This window comes from Amblyomma mixtum, chromosome 6 (genome assembly GCF_055824585.1).
Source record: "Amblyomma mixtum isolate Tamu chromosome 6, ASM5582458v1, whole genome shotgun sequence".
In the NCBI taxonomy this organism is placed as follows: domain Eukaryota; kingdom Metazoa; phylum Arthropoda; class Arachnida; order Ixodida; family Ixodidae; genus Amblyomma; species Amblyomma mixtum.
This window is the reverse complement of record NC_143017.1, coordinates 57,428,584-57,446,942: the sequence shown is the minus strand read 5'-3', so window position 1 is coordinate 57,446,942 and position 18,359 is coordinate 57,428,584. Positions and strand designations below refer to the sequence as shown.

Here is an 18,359-nt window from a genome sequence, read left to right as displayed (position 1 = left end):
TGGAGTCCATGATCCTTACTTGTCTTAAATCTTACCTTACCCGCAACATTTTTAGGCTGCTGCTTTGTGCAGGAATGAAGATTTGCATTCCTTACCAAGTTGGCAACATTTGGTGGCGCATGAATTAGCTAGCCAAATTTGTGTTTGCCTGTCTGCGTTGATGGGGGGAAGTGCGTAGTTCTTGTTATGTGTACAGAAACTGCTGACCAGCGTGCCGTCTGATGCGCAGCTGTTGCTGGCTTGTCTTGCATTCCTTTGTGTGTCGACGACTGTCTGTTCTCTTCCTGCAGAAGAGGGACGAAAAGAGGTTCAGGAGCTGGTCGAATACATTGAGCAGGCGGACACCGCTTTCCACGGTGACGGCGAGAAGTTCGGGGCCTGCTTGCTTGGCTTGCTAAAGTGAGTATGACCTCTCCTGTGGTCGACGGGATAAACGGCAGAAAAGAAAGCGAATAGGATGCCTTTGTACTGTTTTCGTATAACTTTAAATTCGATCTTCCGATAATTTGGCCAGATTTTATGGCTTTGCCTTGGTCAGATTTATGAATGTCGGTTCAGTATTCAGTTGCTGCTGAATATTTGAAAATTTTCAAATAACTTCTCAAAGCGATAGGTACAGAGTAACAAAGAAATTCAATTCATATTCGAAAAATTTTGAATATTCGTACTAGAGTCTAGACCTAGCATCGGTGTGGCTTCACCATGGCATGCCAGCCATGACTTATGCGATAGCATTCTTTCCAACCGGTTAGTGCATTTTTAGCTGTGGTCCGTCCACTACGTTCTGTTCTTTATTCTTTATTCATTTTTTACCCCGCTTAGCCCGAAGGCGCTACAGCAGGGGGGTTACAATGATGAAAAAACACATCTTCATTCATACAGCTCACTTGCTGACCTGAAGAGCGACTCCATTCACTGATAGAATGCACAAAAAATGAATTTGCATACATATTAGTTCTGGTACGGTATTCCGGTGTCTGTGTGTTTAGTTGCGCTAAACATTCCAGCTGAGTCTGACCTTCGTTTACATGTGCTGGAATCAGGGCTGATCTTCGACTAGCCTTGGGCATTTATATTCAAATACAACAAGTCTGCAGTGAAGCTCCGCCCACATTCAGCTTCCACGCACAGAAGCCCTCCACGACCAAAAACGTAGTTAGCTGCTTAAACGTTTCTTGTTACCTAAACAAGAAGCTTATCACAAGAAAAAAATTATGAGCTCAAGAATTTTGATGCGTGGATTGTTTTATATAGTCAATCATCAAAAAGTTGGTTTCGTTTATTCTTTACATTGGCCACCGGAGTAATACAGGACACCGCAGACCCTGACCCAGTGTTAGCAACTGCTGTTTTTGTAAGTTGTATCTTAGTATAGACACTTGAAGGAAATGGTGAGCGCTATAAAAACACGGAAAAGGGACGAACACACAGGACGAAGCACTTTCTAGCAACTGTTTAATCTCAGAAGATACATGACTATCTACACACATTTGATGTCATATCAAAAACAGAAGAGGGATGAAACGCACGCGCTGACAAGAATGAAGGAAAAATAGGTAAAAGCTATGCGTGCTTACAACAGCCGAAGATAACTATTCTTGAGGTAGGTTATAGACTGTACTATATACTATTATATACTATGGACACTTTTCCGTCTTCCGCTCCCAGCCTGGGCTGCCTGGACACGTGGTTCCTGACGCTGCTCTCGAGCCCACAGATCCTGCAGAAGCACTACCAGATGTCGGCCGCCTTTGTGCCGCTCCTCTCGCATCCCAGCCTGTTCTTCCTGCGCGAAGAGCTGGCCTGCAGCTTGCGCTCCCTCTCGGAGCTGCCCTTCGGCTTCAGCCTGAGCTTCGCCCTGGGCGGTGAAGCCCAGAGCCTGAAGCCGAAGCCCTCTTCCCCCGCTTCTTCCTCGTCCCGCAAGTCGCCCCCCTCGGGCGCTGCCTTCTCCCCGTGCACTCCCAGCAGCGATGACAACGGCCTGCTGTACGACGAGAGCGACGACCTCCGCACTGTCACCTGCCAGAGCCTGGTGGACTCGTCCTCGCTCGAGGAGACGCTCGACAACTCCTCGCGTGTGCTCGAGCTGCAGAAGAAGCTCAAGGGTGGCACGGGGGCGGCTGTAGTGGTGGCCGCCTCCAATGGAGGAGGCCTGTCAACCGGCACCAAGGCCCTCTACCCAGCCATGCAGAAAGGCAAGCCTGGAACAGTGTGCTATTGGGGACAAAAGTCTCCGGACCATGTGTTCCTCTAACGAAGCTTATAACTCTACTATTAAACAGCGGCTGGAGACCGCACTTGTGGAGATGAAAGAACAAAAATTTAACTTTTACCTCCACAAGTGTGGTCTCCAGCCACCGGCTAATAGCAGAGCTATCAGCTTCGTTAGAGGAACACGTGGTCCGGAGACTTTTGTCCCCGACTGTACTATCGGGGACAAAAGTGCCCAAGACTCATGATCAACATGAAAAGCATATTACTTTGTTATAAGCATGTGATCACAGACCACACTTCTTGATATAGACTCTATAATGTGTGCTAGTGAAATCTGTCGAGCAAGAGCGCACTTCGCACATATAAGCCAATACCATCAGTTTCGCGTTGTAGAGATTTTTGTCCCCAACGGTACATAGGGAACTCTGTGCGGGGGCCCATAGAGCTCTCTTTATTGTTTTTGCCTATTCGATAGGAAAGCCCTGGCTTTTCCAAATGGGCATTTCTTTGGATCATCAAACATTTTAAACATTGCCTCTGTTTCACCGCTTTAGCAATGTAGTCCTCTTTCGGCGAAAATGCTGTGGTCTGAGCAAAGCCTCCGTCCCCAAGTGCCCGTCGTGGTTCAGAGCGGGTCCCAATGGGCGCTCTCCAGCGAGCGCACCTCCAGGCACCCACCATCTCCCACCTACAGGCCTCCGCTCACCTGAAGCCCATGCTGCAGCTGAACAAAAAAAAAAAAAAAGAGGTGTCGAAATCGAATTCCACAGCGCAAAGGGAAGGTGATCAATGTTTAAAGCGAAATGTACCATCTGCTGCATAAAGTTTACGATCCACCGCTCCGTTCATTTTGGCGGGGCGGTGGACTGTGAACTTTTGCAGCAGACTGTACAGCCAGTACTGCCAATACAAATTTGTAGCATGGCATCATATAATTGCCTGTGCATTTTTAGAGCACAACTCCATTCCTACGTTGAGCAGTGTGCCTCTGCCTTGGCGTGTGAAAGCAAAGACAGTGCAAGGAGGAAAGCGGAGAAGGAGGGAGTGGCGGCTGCTTGAAGAGAAGAGCAGTGTGCTTCACCTGCTTGCCGATGATGCTCCCCAGAGATGGCGCCACAGCCCTGCAAACATGCTGGCCATTTGCCCTCAGTGAGGCTCATCCGCAGCGGAACGCTGTGCGTGCTGCTCGAGTCAAAACCTAGAGGCGCCTTCGTTCAGCACTGCATGTTCCGTACGAGATTGCCTACAGTTCAAATATCGCAGCAGCTGCACTCAAAAATCACATTACCGGAAGCGTAATCGACGGCTAATTTTGTACCGCTTCGTTTGCGACTCATTTTTAGAAGCAAAGATCGCCATCCACCTGTTTTGCTCTTGTGTGGCCTGAATAAAAAAATCTAAGGACAATTACGACACTCCCTAATGCGAAATTTGAGTGTAGCTTTGTCTGCTTGGGTGGTGCAAGGGGCAGGGTCCTCTCGCCGGCAGTGCCGAGCCTCTGCTCTGGCATCTCGTTTAGCAGCAGTGCACCACTCTGGGGCTATCTGCGAGCGAGCGGCGGCAGTGCTTTTGTTCGCTCGGCATGGTTGGCCTCGATGGGAGCGCCAGCACACTCTTCCCGTCCCCTCGCACTCGGTTACACCTACAACGGCAATGCGGCTCAACTCTCAAACGGGCACTTAACAGCTGCGCTGTAAAATGTGTCGAAAATCACAGCTGGTCGTGTTTACATTCGCGTGCACTTTCCAACTCTGGTGTGGTCCTTCGCAACTGCCATGTGTCCCTCCACTGTGCTAGTTGTGGACGCACTGAACACCGTTTGCCTCTTTTTTCAGGCGTATACAAATGAGAGTCCTTCTTCCATATTTGAGCTCAGTTAAGGGGGACACTGGTCTTAGATCCTTATTTTTAGTCCGATCCTAATGAAACTGTACCACCTTGCTAAGTTTTTTATACTGGTTTCAACAGTGAAGTTAGCTTTCTCATAAATTAGTTGGTTCCCGAGATAATTTTAATTAGTCATTCGTTAGTACTTCGGTGCAAAAAAAACTGCTCGATAAAAAATCATTTTTAATCCATGGCCACATAGTATGGTGAGTAGAGAGTGCAATAATCAAAACCATTTCTCCATTTTACCCTCATTAGTAATTTTACAGCACTTGAAATATCAATGTTTAAGGCGTGAATGTAATGCATGGGTAAACCCCGCCGCGGTGGCTCAGCGGTTACGGCGCTCGGCTGCTGACCCGAAAGACGCGGGTTCGATCCCGGCCGCGGCGGCTGAATTTCTTGAAGGCGAAATTCTAGAGGCCCGTGTGCTGTGCGATGTCAGTGCACGTTAAAGAACCCCAGGTGGTCGAAATTTCCGGAGGCCTTCACTACGGCGTCTCTCATAGCCTCAGTCGCTTTGGGACGTTAAACCCCAATAAATAAACAAACATAATGCATGGGTAAACTTTGCGAAATTATAAATTTTTGAAGTGTAATTGAACAAATCTGCTCAGATTATTGCACACACTGTGCCTTCAGCTTCCCTTAGCAAACAATATGACATCTCCATCTGTCCTAGATGCTGAGATGTTGACGTTCTAAGACAGCCAGAGGTCCACAATTTTCATGGCACTAAATTGTCTGCTCCTGCATAAATTCGGCCCACACAATGATCTGAGTTTAATGTTGCGGTCAAAAATGTTGATTTCTTGTAGGAAAAAATCAGTACAGTTGGAAAATACATAATAGCTGCAGATTCCACAAATGTCTTTTTTTGAAGATCAATTTTTTGGTCATTTTTTGGTCTCCAAGACCACTGTCCCCCCTTAAGGGGGGACATGGGTCTTAGAGCATTTTTTTTTATTTACAGACCAAATGCAATGAAACTGCACAGACTTATTCAGTTTTTTCTTCTGATTTCAAATATGCAATTTGTTTAGTTCTAGACCAATTAGTTCCTGAGATATTAATATATATCATGTCATTGTCTGCTGAAACAATAGAAAAGAAATGGGCCACCAGAAATTTAATTTTAATGTGTGGGTAGATACTACAATGTGTGAAGAATGCAACGCTGGAAGCAGTTTTCAGTTTATTGTCAGTGTGGACAAATGGGCTTAATAGTTAGTTTTCAAGTGAGTTGACCAGACATACAGTGCCAGAAAACATGACACACATGAAACTAACTGTTAAGCCCATTTGTCCACATGGACAAAAAACTGAAAACTGCTTCCAGCGTTGCATTCCTCACACATTGTGGTATCTACCCACACATTAAAATTAAATTTCTGGTGGCCCATTTCTTTTCTATTGTTTCAGCAGACAATAGCATGATATATATAATATCTAAGGAACTAATTGGCCTAGAAATAAACAAATTGCATATTTGAAATCAGCAGAAGAAACTGAATAAGTCTGTATAGTTTCATTGCATTTGGTCTGTAAATAAAAAAAATGATCTAAGACCCTGTCCCCCCTTAATTCAGATTGTGTTGGCATCCCCGGTGCAGTTCAAATTAATGATCTTTTACACTAGTAGTTCAGCACTGAGTGAGGGCTGTGCTTTGAGAAATAACAGCTGCCGTAGCTCTCTTACTGTGCCAGCTACGAGTTGTTGCGCAGCGGCTTGAACGGACAGCGAGTGCTCGGTCTGTCCGTTATCTCTGACCGGAGGGCAGTGAAAATTCCTGAGCCACTGCTTTCTGCCTGTCCTGCAGTGCAAGGAAGCGCGGAGGAGATGCAGCGCTTTCGTCAGCTGCGTAACCACTGGGAGCAGATGTCGCACGCGTCACCCAGTTCGACAGACGCAGCTGCCACCACATCTGCTGCCAAGCCCACCTCGCCAACCAAGCTCCCGTCGCCCACAAAGACGGCAAGTGACCATCCGTGCCCAGCGGCATCACTTGGCCATGTTAGTGGCCCTCTGCAGTGGAGTTTTAAAGTTGCAGTGAAGAGGAATCTGAACTTGTCTTTCTGCCGCGGGAACTCAATCTACACGTTCCGAGCATTCTTAGAAACTTTGATTTACAGCCCTTTATGGCCGATTTCCCTAATTAAATCAGATTAACATCCGGCTCCCACCTTTTTTCTTTAATTCTCCCCGTACGGTGGCCGGAGTCGGCCAACGCGTGGAGTGCCTTTCAGCCAGCTCCGTGAAGACTTGCTGCTCTGCCACCGGCGGAGAAATACGTAGTAATCCGTAGTAGCAAATAGTCCGCACGTATTTTTTTTTGCGGGCTTATTTTGCGGCTATATTATCTGCGAATGAAACTATTTATTCACGTTAACCTAAAAAACAAAATAAAGCGAAAGCAAAGCCTCCACGGAGCTGGCTGAAAAGCACTCCACGCGTTGGTCGACTCTGCCCACCGTACGCGGAGAATTAAAAAAAAAAAGGCGGGAGCCGAACGTTAATCTGATTTAATTAGGGAAATCGGCCACACAAGGCAATAAGTCGCAGTTTCTAAGAATGCTCGGAACGTGTAGGTCGAGTTCCCGCTGCAAAAAGACGAGTTCAGATTCCTCTTCAGTGCACCTTTAAGCTCAGGACACGCAATTTTTTTTTCTGATGGGCCATGACTTGAAGACTGCAGCGGCGGGGTGCTGAGAAAGAATTAGCTCTACTAATGACCCCACACGCACTACCGATCCCTTACATTCAGATCCCTCTTCACTGCACCTTTAATTCAGCAATGCTCAGTGGTGTTATATCGCAGTATATTTTCGTGTTATTTATTTATTTATTTATGGATACTGCGATCTTGTACACAAGATCATAAGATACAAATATACAGACACATATGAACAAAACAGAATTGCACATAGAAAATAAGCAAGAAAATACCGCGTCAAGGCCATCAACAACAATCATTTTAAGTGCTCTTCAGACAAATGCAATGATGTCTGCCTGACAACATCATCCGTGAGGCTATTCCAGTCAGTGATGGTCCTTGGAAAAAAGGAATATTTAAAACAATTAACTCGCGAATTTAATGGCATTATGGAAAGAGAGTGGCGATTTCTAGTTTGGTACCCCCAAGGAATAAGTAAGGGTATTAGAGGTGTCAACTTTGTAATTGTTATTAATTAACTGAAAGAAAAACTTTAACCAACATATGCGATTTATGTTAGGAATAGAGGCTAAGCCACTTTTTTTTAACGAGATCACTGACTGATGCTCACCCGTAAATATAAACCGTACTGCTTTCTTGTGGATTCTTTCAAGTTTATTTATGTTTACCTTTGTGAACGGGTCCCAGATAATGACTATGTTGTTCTCCTCTTCCCCACTTATCCACATTATGAGTGCTTACAGAGTGTGTGTACTGTGTGTTTGGCAGTTACTGTTTTGCAGGCTATTGCATACGTATTCGCTATTCCATATTGGCATGCGGTACAATTTGCTAGCGAAATACAGGCAAACCTGAATGTAAAGAACTCTGATATCGCGAAATATTCTTTATATTGAACACTCAGAATGTCTACTGGCATTATGCATGTAAAATGTATTTCTTATAACGAGCTGCACATTGGATATAATGACGCGAATCTTCTTACCATTTGTTTGTTCATTCTTCACAGCTGCAGACACACGGGTTCATTGCTTTATTTGCGATCCAGAAAGCAACCAGATTTATCTCGAGTCATTCCATCCAGGTGGAGCCAATTCTGCGTTTTTCCAGAATGTGTTGGTAACTTTCCATGCGTATCTCGAAAGTTCACTGTCAGCTTAAATTGAGTGCAGCTGAGTGCCGCAGGCATTCTGTTCGATGACCGCCAAGCATGCTTGTTGCTTTCAGTCCATTGTGGGCGCAGGTCAGTCCAGTAAACAGTTCACTTTTAGAAGCACCTTTCACTGTCTTCCTCACTGTTTGGACTCCCATCGTCACGGTGTGACATCTGGTGGAGGTGCTGGGAGGACGCCGGCATGGGGTCAGCGTTCAGGAACAGCTGGTTCACGTCGAAGAGGCGGACTTGAGGCGCATTCACACTTGCCCAAAAATCCGGCGAGCGAAGCGGATTCGGCCGCTTTTGACGCCAAGTGAGGCGGAAAGTGGCGCGGCGAGGTCGGTCAGTCCAGACCGATTTCCGCCACGCAGCGACAAACATGGCGGCGCCCTTCGAAGCCGGACCCATCGCCTAGGACTGAATTCTCATTGTTGCTGCCTTTTTCGGCGCGTTCACTGGCCATAAATGGGGCACCAGTCTTTCGCTTCGTCTCACCTCGCCTCTAGGAAAACGTATAAGTGATAAATTTGCTTTATTTTTTTATTAAGATGACAATTCTGCCGCTTCTAGGCTTAAGAGCTACAGCAGCATAGGTTAAGGCTCGAGCTTCAGCCGGAGGCGACGATGACGGGGAGCCAAGCGTATGTTGCACTTCTTCGCGTACGATTTCTTCAAGGGTCGCTACTTGAGGCTGGTTGGAAGATGGTAGTAGGCGACGCAGCTCTTCCCGCACAATTTCACGGATGACATCCCGCAGGTTGCCTCCGAATGCTGTGCCGCCCGAGAGGGTTGTTGAGGTCACTGGGAGCTGTCGAGGGAAATGGCGGGCTCTTGCTTCCAAAGTTTTCTCAATGTTGGCTGCTTCGCCGGTGAATTCGGTGACGGTCTTGGGTGGATTGCGGGTCAGACGAAGGAAAAGTGCCTCTTTAGTGCCACGCACCAAAAGCTCCACTTTCTTCTCTTCCGTCCTGTCAGGATCGACACGTCGAAAAAAGCGCTTCATGGCTTCTAAGTACATGCTCACTGTCTCATTTGGGTTCTGGTTTCATGAATGTAAAATGAGGTGAGCTCTTTCCTGATGGTGCTTGTGAATTCCATCAGGAACTCCCACGTCGCCAGTGAAGCTTCGTGGTTTTCGAACCAAACTCTGCTGGTCCTTCCAGGGTGAAGAAAACGTGACTCACTTTAGACTGGTCATCAAAACTGTTGAATACGGCGACATTGTCAGACTGTTCCAGCCATTCTTCAGGATCCTCTACCGGTGTAACGTTGTAACGTTGAACCGGTGTAACGTTGAACATGGGTGCTGGTTGGGGCTGGTGCAAAATAAGGGGGGCTGGTGTCGTTGCCATGGTTGACGTCAGCATTGAGGAGTCCTTCTTTGTTCGCATGCTGTCCAGTAGTAATCCGCATTCAGGTGAATGCATCTGGAGACGACGGCTGCTTCGCACTTCGTCTTCGGTTGGGATGGCCCCTGCGGCTTTCTCATGATCTGCTTCTTCGGGAATTCTCAGGCTGCTTTGGCAGGTCCTAAGGGGTGAGGGCGACAGGGACATCCATTGGCACCTCCACCAGATGTCACATAGTGGACTCCTGTCACGACTGCCTGAACTCCCATCACCACTATGTGACATTGTCGAACTCTGAGCGCCCGCGATCAGCCACCGAAAGCCCAATCACCTGCCAGTGCCTTGCTGCGCTGGCCCTGGGTAGTCTCGGGGCGACCAAGCTATCCGGGTTGAGCAGCTTTTAGTGAAACTGCAGGTTAACGATGAGCTGAAGATAATTGGCTGCCCAGGCCGGGCAAGACGTGTCTCGAGATGCTCGAGACCATTGGCTTGAGATAACTGCTTGCATCGTGCTGAGCTGTGTCATGAGGGCACGGAAGCTGCAAGTGTGGCGCACGCAGGGAAAGATGTCAGTTGCGTTGCCACGCTGTGGGAAGAACTCGCCAGTGGTCCAGACGCTTTCCCAACATACCTGATGGACAGTTTCAGCAGGATCGCAGCTTTTAACATTTTCCATTAATAGGGCAGTTGAAATGACAGTGTCTGTAGTTTGCAGAAGCGTTTTATGGGGCAGTGCATGCCATTTGTTGTCAGGAAGAAGCTTTCTGTGCCACAAATGATCTTTTCCAGACTGCTGAAAAACCGCCAAGGTATTCTTTTAGAAGCCATCTCTTTTATAATCTGTGGAAGAAATGGAACAAGAACTAAGATGGCTGCAGCCTGCCTTTCTGCTCACTTGATTTCACTCGTTCATCCATGTATTGAATTGATACCTGGCAATGCATTACTTCCAAGCAGTTGTTTTCAGTGAAATTTCCCGGTTAGCCCCGATTTCATTTAGGTACCTAGGTCGCTGCAGTGGCTCAATGGTTATGGTGCTCGGCTGCTGACCCAAAAGACGTGGGTTCGATTCCAGCTGCGGCAGTCGAATTTTAATGGAAGCAATATTCTGGAGGCCCATGTACTGTGCAATGTCAGTGCACGTTAAAGAACCCCAGGCGGTCGAAATTTTTAAAGCCCTTCACTATGGCGTCCCTCATAGCCTGAGTCGCTATGGGACGTTAAACCCCCATAAAATGAAACCATTTAGGTACCTAAGTGGGCACACCTGACCCTTTCAGGCCCAAAAGATGCAGTCTACCCACATATCATATCGACTCCTCCCAGAATTCCTTGCCATCTGGGGGCAGTGTATCACCGAATTCACCTGAACGCAGCATTTACAAGCGGCTTACAATACTGTTATGGTCAGATGAACAGTCCGCATTGTGACAACTGTGGCTCGATCGAAACTGTGGAGCATATCCTGCTTGAGTGCCCTGCATATGCTGACGAGCGTGCGTGCTATGAACACTGCATGGAGAAGCTTTCCCCAGTGCCTCTACAATGAACAGCGTTTTAGGTCCCTTAGCCTGCCCTAGGCAACAGAGACATGCAGTGAACTTTTTACTTGCATATTTAAAGGGACGTTGGGCATATTGACAAGCTCTAATTTCACCTTGCATGTTAGCATCAACCATTCTTCACGCAGTGTCCTTTGTTAGCTCATATGTCGGACTATGCACTTTATCTTTTCATCTGTGACATCACTACTCGTCTATGCACCTTAGTACGCATTTAATGGCTGCATTTTATCTTCTCCCCTTTTTGTTTTATCTTACCTATTTTGCTCTGCTTTCCTTCTACCTTTAACTCTGAAATTCCCGAGTCACTTTGGGAAGTTAAACCCCCATAAAACCACCAAACCATTTAGGTACCTAAGTGGGAACATGTGACCCTTTCAGGCTCAAAAGATGCAGGAGCCCTGAAGAAAGGGCTTTTCAAGTCTTTCGAGGTATTGCCCCGCCGCGGTGGCTCATTGGTTACGGCGCTCGGCTGCTGGCCCGAAAGACGCGGGTTCGATCCCGGCCGCGGCGGCCGAACTTCGATGGAGGCGAAATTCTAGGGGCCCGTGTACTGTGCGATGTCAGTGCACGTTAAAGAACCCCAGGTGGTCGAAATTTCTGGAGCCCTTCACTACGGCATCCCTCATAGCCTTAGTTGCTTTGGGACATTAAACCCCAATAAACTAACTAACTAAACTAATCCTTCGAGGCATTATTGACGGCTTCAGAGAGTGCCCATGCCCTCATCTTTGGAACGCTGTCCTGGTCTTCCACAGAGTGGAGTGCTTGGGAAGGACCGCATCCAAAGTGTGAAGCCGGGGCCACTGTGACCGTCCTTCTGTGTGTGTCGCGCAGATCCGCAAGCCCGCTGTGACGACTGGTGCCTCCTCCAAGAAGAGCCAGGCGGCCGACAACCGGCGCCTGGTGCCGCGTGGCGCCACTCCGGGCTCACGGACCCCGAGCCCTAATATCTCGGCCGGCGGGCGGCCACAGCAACAGCAGCAGCAACGCCGATCCCTGATACCAGTGCACCGGGGCTGGAAGAAGCCGGCGACCCGCCAGGGGGAGGGAGCCAAGTGAAGCCTCCTCTCCACCGGACAACTGTGAGTGTCCCATGTGGCACACACCATGCAAGTCGGTGAAATCAGTCACTGAGGCTGAACTAGAAAATTCTGAAAAAAAAAAAAAAGCCCCGAGTGAGTAAAATTAGCCCTAATTGGCCCTAAGTGAAAATTAGCCCTAATTAGCCCTAACGTCGAGCAGTTCGGTGCTCTCTAGACAAATGCTAGTAAGCTTTCTGTGAAAGAAGCGAAGCTCACGAAATATGGTTTTTTCTCTTACTACAGTTGAATCCTGCCACAACGAATACCGCCACAGCGAAATTTCCACGACAACGAATAATTTTTTATTCCCCTTCAGTAACCCATAGGAATTAATGCCCTAAATTTCTCTGCACAACGAACAATTTTTACAGAGCATTTTCGCGAGCAAAATGGAAACCAAAACAAATGTTATTGACGAAAAAGAAGTTCCAGCCAAATCCAAAGCATGAAATCACGCGATGGTAGTGTCACCATTTTGGCATTGTGTTGTGGTCGCGTCATTTCGCAGCGTGTCTCTTCGACGACGACGACGTGCTTTCATCCGTGCGTGGGACACGATGTCAACGCAATTGAAGAGACTCAAAACCCTTTCGCTCGAGCTGAAAGCTCAAATCATCGCCCAAGCGGAAAGCGGAAGGAAGAAAGCGGCAATCGCTGAAGGCTTTGGAATTCCGGGAAGTTCACTGTCTACGATCCTCAAAAGTAAGGACAGCGTAAAAAAGGCACTTGCTTCAGGCACATCCTCCAAGCACAAAAAGGTGACGCGGCCCCTCCATGAAGAGTTGGAGAAAGCAGTGCATGTGTGGTTTGTTGAAGCCCGAGCCAGGAATGTCCCACTCACCGGAAGCATCGTCCAGCAAAAAGCATTGAACTGTGCGTGCCTACTCGGCATTGACGATTTTAAAGCCAGCATTGGCTGGCTCAACCGTTTCAAGGCTCGCCATAATATCGTCGGAAAAGTGTTGTGCGGCGAATCGATGTCCGCAGACTTCGACGGAGCTACTGCGTAGAAGGCGAGCAACGTGGCCGGCATTTTAAGCGACTTCGCGCCGGCAGATGTTTACAACGCCGATGAGACCGGGCTGGTCTATGAGATGTTGCCGGCCAGGACGCTCGACTTCAAGGGGCAGCGCTGTCATGGGGGTAAACACAGCAAAAAGCGCATTACGGTGCTGCTTTGCACTAACATGGATGGCTCGGACAAACGTCCGCCGTTAGTCATAAGAAAAAGTGCCAAGCCGCGCTGTTTTAAGGGGACCCGTAGCCTACCCGTGCAGTACAAGGTGAACAACAAGTCGTGGATGACCCGCGCTATTTTCACTGAGTGGATGTTAGCATTCGACCGCGACATGAAGCGGCAGGGCCGTAAAGTTTGCCTGCTTTTGGACAATTGTTCCTCTCATCACTCTGACGAAGTGGAGCTCACTAACACGGAGCTGAGGTTTTTCCCGCCTAATTGCACATCTGTCCTGCAGCCTCTCGATCAGGGTGTAATTCTGAGCCTGAAGCGCGCCTACCGTGGGCGGTTAATTCAGCGGCTGCTCTTCAACATCGAAACCGGCCGAGAGACGAAGGTGGATATGTACGTGGCGCTGCAAATTATGTCTGCTGCTTGGAGCTCACTGGGTCGCTCAATAATTGCGAACTGTTTCAGGCACGCAGGATTTGCCGAAGAACGATCCGTAAGTTTGGCTGATGTAACACCAGATGTTACAGACGACGACGGTGAAGAGGCGTCACCGGCTCCGGGGATAACGGCCACCTGGAAAGCGCTGGAAGAAACGGGAAACGTGCCATCTAATCTTGACCTTGGTGAATACATTGGCGCTGACGCCTGCGTTATTGCTCATGAGGACATAAGTGATGAGCAGATCATAAAAGCCGCCCGGAATGATGACTCTTCCGATGACGAAGGTGATGTTCAGGACGAAGGTGACTTACAGGACGCACCCGCTGCGGCAACCGCCTCACAGGTGATGGACGCGTTCGATTTGATTAGGAACTTTGTTGCTGTTCATGATGACGATGTCACAATGGGTTTGCTGACCGAATGTGAAAATCATGTGATGTCGTTGCTCGCCTTGAAGCGCAAGCAAGCAAAGATTACCGATTTTTAGAAATAAGTCTTTTCTGCTTCTTGGGTAATTATGTTCTGCGTTTCACATCAATTTTTTGTGATAATGAAGTTCCGCGACAACAAATTTTTTTTCGTTCACCGTGAATTTCGTTGCAGCAGGATTCAACTGTAGTGGACTTTTTTTCTGCTTGATTAAAATGTTTGAACCTTATCCCGACTATTTTTTGGCAAACTCGGTCTTAACAGTTGTTGGTTATAACAATGACATGTTCTTGGCACTTGAGTATCGTTGTAAGTGGGCTCGACTGTATGTGAATAAACGCTGCCTCTGCATAAGATTCAGTAACAGGAGGAGTGACCGTTTGCTTCTATAATGGCCAAAGAAACTAGCGTTGCATTACAGTAAATACAGTAATATTTTTAATGCATAAGAGGACAGAACAGCTGGTAGTCATTTTGGAAGTTGTGTGTTTGTTTTTACATCAAGTTAGGAAAGCTTTTGGCGAACCCTGTGTCCCTTTATTTTTCTGGATATCCTTGCTGTGCTCTGTGCCATATCCTTGGAGAGAGATGCCTATTTGACATTGAATTGATCAATTGGTTTCATTGTTTCATTTCAGGACGAAGCATTGGGATGCCCACCAAGCTTCTCAGCTTTAGCAGGGAGATTCTTCAGGCCACCCCCCCCCAACAAATTCATCATCTTGCCAGCGTCCAGAAGCGGCGTTGAGCCCCGGTTCCCCTCGCTTTGAAGCCTGCTTGGCTATATTCTACAGCATCACTATCTTCGGAGCTACTACTTCAGTTTCATTTCGTGCTGCTGCAGAAATACGCCTTTTCGTTGTGTCGCTAGCTACTTCGGCCGTCTTGCTTTTGCAGTAGGTTCACACCCATTCGGGCAACCCGTACTGTTCTCCTTAATAGCGAGCTCTATCTGGGCACGTACATGCATCCTCGTTACGTGTTTGTGAATGCAGTGCTGACTTTGACAACCTGTGACACTCTGTGCGGGGACAGTATAAAAGAACTAACGTGTGACTCTCCTCTGTCACCCTTGGTGTGTGGAGACTTCACTTGCCGGCATAATGTTCGCAGATCACCGTTATTGCATTTGCAGTAATGACTGCATGCTCCCTGTGTTTGGTTCAACACAGCTTCACAGGATGTCGCTGTTAGCACTGCAACCTCCATCTACATCGCTGAGTGACGGCCCTGGTGGTAATATGTGCATGCCTTGCTTTAACACGTCGCACGGAGCGAGATTTTTTTTCCTGCTAACACGAACTGACCTCGAATGTGGCATATGTACAGATATTTTTGCGCATGCTTCTGGACTCTGGGAACATTGTTTTTTTTTTGTTTTTTTTTTCTCTTCCATGATACCCTGTGGAGGACAAGGTACATGTACTGTATGTTTGCTTTGTCGTCACTGACCAGAGCAGTTGCGTGTCGATGGTTGTTCGCGTCTGTCACACACGAGATGTGTGCAGGGGGAGGCGAGGTTTGCGTAAACTCCGTACTGGCTGTTTCTGCGAACTTGTGGGCGATTTTCTTCGTGTTGTTTTTTTGTGCATCTCCTCATGTTTAAGTCGCCTGATTGTGCAATGATGTCGCAGGAGTGTGTGCTTGTTAATTGCACAATTTATTGCTGAAAGAAATAACGAAGAAATCAACACTAAAAAGATGTCACCACAGGGAGCAGTGGTGCTGTTCGTTTCAACGCACGCAGTCGGGGAAAGCGTGCACGAAAGTGGAGATGGGCCTAGCCCACCCCATCTTTGTTTGTTTGTCTGTTTTCAAGCCTCTCGCCCTTAAATTACTGCGTACCTCATTTATTGTCTCGTGTCCACTTTGTCCAGCAGCTAGTAGTCATCTACATCTTTGTCTCTTTTTTTTTTATGTGTTTGTCTTCTAGTCAAGAGCGCAGTCACTTTTACTTGCGTCTAAGCCTTGTGCCTGTTGTGTTTGTTACAGTTTATTGCATCTCTTGTTTTCGTTGGTCATTTCATGAACATGGACATCAATTACCATGCCCGCACCAGCTAGCTGCCAAATTTGTAGAATCTGTAGTGGAGGCCTTGTGTGGCCGCCGCCGGATCCCGGGCTTTGTTTGCTGCAGCTTTCAACTTCTGTCAAATATGCATGAAGGAATTGCACTGTGGATGCAGCTGCATAATGATTAGCTGTATATGATTGACAAGGAGGAAGTGCGATTGTAGCATTTCTGGTTGCTCTGGAGTTTCGTGATCAAGTTTCTAGTACTTTGTAGCCTTTGTAACCTTTCCTTTGGGACAAAAACTTCCTCATTGGTTCGTGCTTCCCTAGTGCTTTGCACGGCTGCGTCAAGCTACTTTCAAGCGCAACTGTTTCACGGTTTTTCATTGTTGCTGACCTCTTTCTGGTGTTCTTTGGCGTCGGTAAAACTGAGGGTCGAATGGTGTCTAGCTCAGAACAACATGTCATGTGCATGCTGCAGTGTCTAGATGCTAGTAGTGCAATCGCTGGAAGTTTTGTCATTTTGTACCCAGAGCTGCTCGAAAAGGAGCTTGTGTGTGTTGCTGCCCGTTGCAAGAGAGCTGCTCCATGGTAATGAATCTTTTTTTTTCTCAAGCCAGGACTGATTGTGCCCCGATGGGGTCAGGAGCAGAACCATGGAGAACCTGTGCCTCGAATTATTTATGTTGCTATAATTATGAATACTTTTTTTGTTATTCAGTCGTTTTTCAAGCCTTTGTTTGGCCATCGAAGATATTGATGGCATCAATTCTAATCTGGCAGTTTTTTTTCCATTTCTATCTTAATTTTTCTTCAAACATGAGTGAGTGTTGGCCTCGAGTCAAGCTGTACAACTCGGGACGTTTTTTTTCAAACCTTGAGCTTTCCAGAGTTTACGAGCAATTCGTGTTATTTATGAATATTTTTCTAGGGACATATCCATTTTGTGTTACGAGAGCTGTGTGCATTTTTCTTCTGTGAGCTTCGGAGCTGATTGCTTGCTTGTGTTCTGTAAATAGTGTGTGCCGGGAAATGTACGTTTGTGGAACGGTGTGGCACACGCGTGGTGTGGACTTCGTTGTGCGCACAAGGGTCATTAAGCTTCGGATGGGCTTAGGAAACTACATTCCTATGATTACAGTGTAATTCTTTTTTCTGTGACGTTGTAGACGTAGTGTGGTTTTCCTGTGCAATGTATATTGAAGAGAGAAGAGGCGACGTGCATGTCTTAAACCGGTTCACCTGCAGACTTCCAATCTCGTGCTATGTTTAACCGTGTAAAATACTCTACATAGATACAGACGTGTTCCTCCTACCCTGTGCATGAGTTTATATGCCCTCGTTAATTGCAGTTGTGTTGTAACACAGTTTTAGTTAGAGAAAAAATCTACCAGCTGTTTGTTGCACAGATTATTTCCCTTTGTAACAAAAATGCATATGATGAAATAAAGTGTCAGTACCGAAAGAAGATCTTGTTATCATAATTGCCTCAGCAGGTAACTGTGCGACTTCCAACGGAAGTCCTAAACATGTATACTGAAAGGCATAGAGTCACAGACCGAATCGTTGGAGATGCCGCAAACATTAACATCAGAGTCTTTGTCCGCATGAAGTGTTCGCGTTGAGTGAAGAATACATCTAACTCTTAGCAAAGTGTGCGCATTCACGGTTGGGCCAAAGTACAAAATTTACGGGACACTTAATTGCACTGCATGTTGAAAAAAGCCTGCAGAGACACTTCAGACTGCTTATGTGCTAGACGACTAAGCACGCCTGCTCACTTTGTGAACACAGATTGCTCACGTGAGTGACCTCGCGTGACCAATCATTCCTTTAACCATGAACTGCCGGGTTGAATGTGGACGCCATCTTGTCACGGGTACCACTGAGTTCCCTCCCCCTCCCACACACACATGGAAAGATGTTCCCGACAAAAAGTGGTTCCTTCACAATGCTTCCAAGGGAAACCCAACACTGGTCGTCCCCACGGGACCTTGGGGCTCACACTCCGTTACCCTTAAGGAGCAGCAGTTATCCTACCTTTGCATTACATGTCCTGCCAAAGCCCACTTCTTCCTCTTGATTTCGACTAGGATGTCATTGACATGCATTTTTGCCCTCAACCACTCTGCCCGCTTCTGATCCCTTAACGTTACACCTAACATTTTTCTTTCCATAGCCCGCTGTGCTGTCCTTAACTTGAACCCTTTTCGTTAGCCTCCACGTTTCTGCGCTATAGGTAAGTACCGGTAAGGTACAGCTGTTGTAGTATAGGTACTTTTCTCTTAAGGGATATTGGCAAACTGCCATCCATGATCTGAAAGAACCTGCTATATGTGCTCCACCCCATTCTTCTAGT

At 47.2% G+C, this 18,359-nt stretch overlaps 1 protein-coding gene across 2 annotated transcripts in view; it reads left to right on the top strand.

Moving 5' to 3' along the window:
- The window catches only part of LOC149339205 (uncharacterized), a 110,771-nt gene extending 93,303 nt beyond the window's left edge, over window positions 1-17,468 (top strand). For both annotated transcript variants that reach the window (XM_089547992.1, XM_089547990.1), the window contains exons 10-14: window positions 291-399; window positions 1,669-2,195; window positions 5,922-6,076; window positions 11,681-11,928; window positions 14,626-17,468. In XM_089547992.1, coding sequence (XP_089404118.1) covers window positions 291-399; window positions 1,669-2,195; window positions 5,922-6,076; window positions 11,681-11,905 — 1,016 coding nt within the window. In that variant the 3' untranslated portion in view covers window positions 11,906-11,928; window positions 14,626-17,468. The remainder of the gene's footprint in view (window positions 1-290; window positions 400-1,668; window positions 2,196-5,921; window positions 6,077-11,680; window positions 11,929-14,625) is intronic.
- The last annotated feature ends 891 nt before the right edge of the window (window positions 17,469-18,359 follow it).